The 5,646-nt window shown below is 34.3% G+C and overlaps 1 protein-coding gene across 1 annotated transcript; it reads left to right on the forward strand.

Annotated features, from left to right (window-relative positions):
• The first annotated feature begins 2,614 nt into the window (after nt 1-2,614).
• Nucleotides 2,615-5,399, forward strand: LOC131148178 (G-type lectin S-receptor-like serine/threonine-protein kinase At2g19130). The gene has a single exon (XM_058097908.1). It carries the CDS (start codon nt 2,615-2,617, stop codon nt 5,093-5,095), a length of 2,481 nt encoding a protein of 826 aa, XP_057953891.1. The 3' UTR covers nt 5,096-5,399.
• The last annotated feature ends 247 nt before the right edge of the window (nt 5,400-5,646 follow it).

Below are 5,646 nucleotides of genomic sequence, written 5' to 3' on the forward strand. Positions count from 1 at the left end.
AATCATAAATGAGTCTGGTTTATCAATTATGTCATTATAATATAAAAATTTGTTTAATTAGTCTAATATGAAATTATAATATTATAAAAATATAAGTTTAATTTAATATTATTTTATTAAGTTATATAATAACTATTTTTTATAATAAAATTATTTTAATAATCTTGTACTTGACTATACTTTGCATATTATATTTTATCATATTTTTTGTTATTATTAAATGTAAATAAAAATTTCATATATTATAACATTGTAACAAAAATTTATTATTCAAAATAAAATAATAATATAATAAAAGAACCACCATAGTATTACATTTGATTAGACAATAGTATTTTTTTTCTTTTGCTTATTCTATCATTATTAATATTTACAATTATATATTTGCATCATGATATTATCAATTAATTCTTATCTTATGTTAAGGTCATATATAATAATACAATAAATAAATAGTCATAGTATTTTATAACTTAGTGCTATCCAATGATTTTATATTAAAATTATCATTATAAACTATATTTAATGATATTGATGTTATTTTTTAGATTTATATAATATATTTTTTATAATATATTATTTATAATATTATATTAATATTATTTTTTTAAATTTATGTAGCATATATTTTTATTATATTTTAATGTATGTGTGCCCACGTATATTTATTGTATACAATAATATTAAATTTTTTTATAATATATAATTATTAAATTATATTATTATATATTTATAATTGACAAGGATAATAAATATTTCCTTTTGTTCTATTTTTAATATTATAAATACTAATATAATAAATTAGTAATCATACCACAAGTATACAATAATATTTTAACATTTAATACTATTCGATTAGTTTTTATATGTCATAATCTTATTATGTATAGAAAAAATATTAATAATGATGGTTTAATATTTATATCAAAATATATTATTATATTTTAAATATTAACAATGATTTCATAACATCATCATTATTTTTAAAATTTTATGTAATATATATTATACTATATTATATGAAATATCATACTATAATATGTAGGGGTGCCCAACCAGATTGGTTCAAGTGGTAAGGACGACTTGTGACTTTGGTGACCTCAATATCACGGGTTTGATTCCACCTTGAGAGTTTATCCCGGGGAATTATTTGAGGTGTGTCAATGAGCAGGCAGTTTTCACCCTCTCGGGTTTTATGCCACACATTAATGTCCAAAGTGGTGCGATGGTGGTTGGAGTCTTCAAGTTATCAAAAAAATAAAAATGTAGGGGTGCATGTATGTATGTATGTATATGCATTATAATGAATTGACCAATAAATATTGTGCTTTTAGGAATCAAGATTTGTTTTCAAGGTATTTCCAAGGTAAGAATCAAGATTTGCAAAGTAGGCAAAAGAGGGAATCTTATTTCTGCATGGAATGAGAATTGAAATGAGATTACGGTAAAACAGACGCTACGAATGAAAATCAACCATTTTGATTCCTATTTCAATTCCGATTTCGATTCCTATTGTTGATTCCTAATTACCAAATACCACGTTGGTTCATTTTGCTATATAATTTTGGGTACAAAAATCTTATAATATTGGAAGTTGATGTGTAATTGATGAACTGAACATTGAAATATGCTAAACTTTGAAATATGAAATTTGTAGGTCCAAATAGATGTTGGAATGCTAAAAAGACAAGGGAGGTGTTGTCAAATTTTTGACACTATAAGGCTATATTTAAACTTAATTAATTAAGCAGTTAGAATTTGAAAAGAAGTTAACATTTGTATTGTCTACCTAATCACATGTTCTTAAAATAAATTTTTTTTTTCTAGAAAATAAATTATTTTAATTAGTTTAAAAATAACTTTTTATCAAATCATATTCTATACATTGCACAAGATCTCTATTAGCGTAGTCTCTTTTAGAAGAAATTTACTCTAAGAAATAAGAAAAAAGAAATACTTTTGGAAGAACACGTTTTGTTTATAGCACGGAACCCTACCAGATATTTTTTGAACTTTATAATTTAGAAAAATATGGAATTGAAATTTTTGGTAAGAAAAAATTTTATTATCCAATAATTTTACTTAAAACTTATTTATAAAATCATATTTCTGCATAGCATAAGTTTTTACTAGTATAGTCAGTAAAATAGAAGTCAATGCTACTGATGTGCCCACGGGCGGACGACAAAACTTGCATGCATGTTAATGACTTGCCTGAAGCTCCACTTTCTAGCATATCTCTTTATGAAAAATAAACTTCGGTTGTCATGATGAACTCTTCTCGCAACAAAAGCTGGAAAACAGAGTACCTCAAGCTCAACTCCAATATGACACTGAAGGAGTAGAAGGTAGGCGGCTGCTTCATTAAATGATTCTTCTGTGTTGACCGCTCCCTGCAATTTGGCTTTAGGACCAGTCCTAGATGTGTCCACCCTCCTGCTTTTCCACATCATCATTACTCCCTTCACCTTCTTGCTTTTTCACGTACTTATTACTCTCTATCTACCTCTATCTCTTCCCTCCCCCATCTCTCTCTCTCTGTACGTGCGTTTCTCATATCATATATTTTCCTAAAATTTCCTACTTCAAACATTTCCTTTTGTGTTGTGAAATCATGGGTGACGAAAGTATATCCTGCTTCATGCTTTATGTTCTCCTGCTCTGCACATCTCTGAAGACCCATTTCTCTTTGGGAGCCAATGACATTTATCTTGGCAACTCATTGTCTGGCGACCAGACCATAGTCTCAACTGGTGGAGAATTTGAGCTGGGCTTCTTCAATCCAGGTAATTCTTCAAACTTCTATATAGGCATCTGGTACAAGAAAATTTCTTTACAGACTGTAGTATGGGTGGCAAACAGAGACAAGCCTCTCTTTGATAAATACTCCTCGGAGCTGAGGATCTTGGATGGTAATTTAGTTCTTTTAAATGGGTCTAAAAACCAAGTATGGTCTACAAATTTAGATTCCAATACTTCAAATTCTACTGAAGCGGTTCTTTTGGATAACGGAAATTTTGTTCTGAGAGATGGGCCAAATTCGTCTACAACAATATGGCAAAGCTTCCATTTCCCGACAGATACATGGCTTCCAGGTTCGAAGCTTGGACTGGATAAGCGCAACAATAGGACACAGCTCCTTACTTCGTGGAAAAATTCGAATGATCCTGGTACTGGAATCTTCACTCTTGAACATGACCCGGATGCGTCAGATCAGTATATAATAGTGCGGAATATGACCAAGCAGTATTGGACCAGTGGGGAGTGGAATGGGCATTTTTTCAGTTTGATTCCTGAAATGAGATCGAATTTTATATACAATTCAATACAATTTAACTACAGCTACGTAACGAATGAAAATGAGAGCTATTTTACATATTCATACCCTAATACTTCCATTAAATCAAGAACTGTTATGGATTTATCTGGGCAGGCCAAGCAATTGTCCTGGTTGGAGACCACGCAGCAGTGGTATCTGTTTTGGTCCCAGCCTCGACAGCAATGTGCAGTGTATGCTCTTTGCGGGCCATTTGGTATTTGTGATGAGAACATTGATAAATTATGTGGCTGCCTGCCGGGCTTTGTCCCAAGCTCCCAGAAGAATTGGAATTTGAGTGATTGGTCCGAAGGTTGTAAAAGAAATGCCAATTTGCAGTGCGGTAATAATGCCTCTAATAGCCGAAAAGACCAGTTTTTGCCTAGGCCTAATGTGAGGTTGCCCGTGAATCCACAGGAATTGCAGGCAAAAAGTTTCGAAGAATGTGAATTGGCATGCCTGAGCAACTGCTCTTGCACTGCCTACGCCTATCACAATGGTGGGTGCTCCATCTGGATGGAAGACTTGTTTAATCTGCAGCAATTTCCAAAAGATGACAATAATGGAAAAACTCTCTTTGTTAGAGTTGCCCCATCTGAATTCCCTGCTCACAGTGGAAGTAAGGAAGAAGTTGCCAGTATAGTTGTGGGTTCGGCTGCAGTTGTATTGGCTCTCTTCAGTCTTGTTTTGGTCTTGTGCCTTTGGAGGAGGAGATCGGTCAGATCAACAAAAGACGTAGAGGGGTCATTGCTGGTATTTCGGTACACGGACCTGCTAGCTGCGACAAAAAATTTCTCGGAAAAATTGGGGGGAGGAGGTTACGGCTCTGTTTTCAAAGGGATAATGCCTGATTTTACTGTTGTAGCTGTGAAGAAGCTTGAAAGCATCAACCAAGGAGAGAAGCAATTCCGAACAGAAGTCAGCACAATTGGGACCATCCAACATATTAATCTAATTCGGCTTCGGGGATTTTGCTCTGAAGGCACTAAGAAGTTGTTGGTCTATGACTACATGCCAAATGGGTCACTAGATTCTCATCTCTTTCATAAGAAAGATTCATCCAAAGCGTTGGGCTGGAACATAAGGTTCCAGATTGCAGTGGGGACAGCAAGAGGACTGCTTTATCTGCACGAGAAGTGCAGGAACTGCATATTACACTGCGACATAAAGCCTGAAAACATTCTTTTAGATGCTGGGTTCTATCCTAAAGTGGCAGATTTTGGCCTTGCAAAGCTTGTTGGTCGGGAGTTCAGCCGTGTCTTGACGACTATTAGAGGCACGAGAGGCTATCTTGCGCCAGAATGGTTTTCAGGTGTGGCAATTACAGCCAAGGCCGATGTTTACAGTTATGGAATGATGCTTTTCGAACTGATATCTGGAAGACGAAACACTCAGCCACTCGAAAATGGAAATCACAAGTTCTTCCCCCTTTTGGCTGCAACCAAAATAGCTGAAGGCAACGACATCCTTAGCCTACTAGACCATAAGTTGGATGGAAAAGTATATGCAGAAGAGCTAGAAAGAGTTCTTAAAGTCGCTTGCTGGTGCATCCAAGATGATGAAACTCATAGGCCATCGATGAGTCAGGTGGTTCAAATTCTTGAAGGGATTTTGGATGTTGAGCAACCAAAGATCCCAAGATCTCTCCAAATGCTTGTCGAGAACTCAGAGCACATAGATTTCTTTGCCGAGTCATCTTCAAGCCAAGGTGTGCAAGAAAGTTGCGATGCCTCAGCTGCTTCCTCTTACGCCAAGTACGTCACTGGCATTGAGTTTTGAAGAACGACACTTGAAAATGTGCACCACCTTGGAATTTGGTCAAAGTTCATAATTCTTGTTTTTCTATCAGTGGGCGACGATTTGCTCTTTCTGTGTAATAAGTTTAATGCTTTTGTGTTTTACTTTTTGTTATATTAGTTTGTATTTAGGGTCCGTAAAATTACGGTTTTGTCCCTAGGTATTTGTATATATATTCACTGTTTTGTTTCCTATTAACAATAATAATGAAAATTGTATTTTTCATTTCTTGATATGGTATTAGAACCAAATCGTGGCGGGAGCCTGCACGCGTTTTGATTCTTTTTCAATTCTCCTTCTTCTATTCTCCACTTTCCCTTTTTTTTCTTTTTGATCATGGCGAAAAATTCTTCTATTCATGAAACTCTACCTACAAGTTCCACTGCAAATGTTGAATCTGATCCACGCAGCCCCTATTTTCTCACCAATGTCAATCATCCTGGAGTTCTATTGGTGAATGAGAAACTGAGCAACAACAACTACCATTCATGGTCTCGATCAATGTTTTGGTCTCTGAAGGCACGCAATAAGCT

This window comes from Malania oleifera, chromosome 2 (assembly GCF_029873635.1).
Source record: "Malania oleifera isolate guangnan ecotype guangnan chromosome 2, ASM2987363v1, whole genome shotgun sequence".
Taxonomy (NCBI): domain Eukaryota; kingdom Viridiplantae; phylum Streptophyta; class Magnoliopsida; order Santalales; family Ximeniaceae; genus Malania; species Malania oleifera.

Coding starts and splice junctions, on each gene's coding strand:
- LOC131148178 (XM_058097908.1), top strand. CDS start 2,615: ATGGGTGACGAAAGTATATCCTGCTTCATGCTTTATGTTCTCCTGCTC.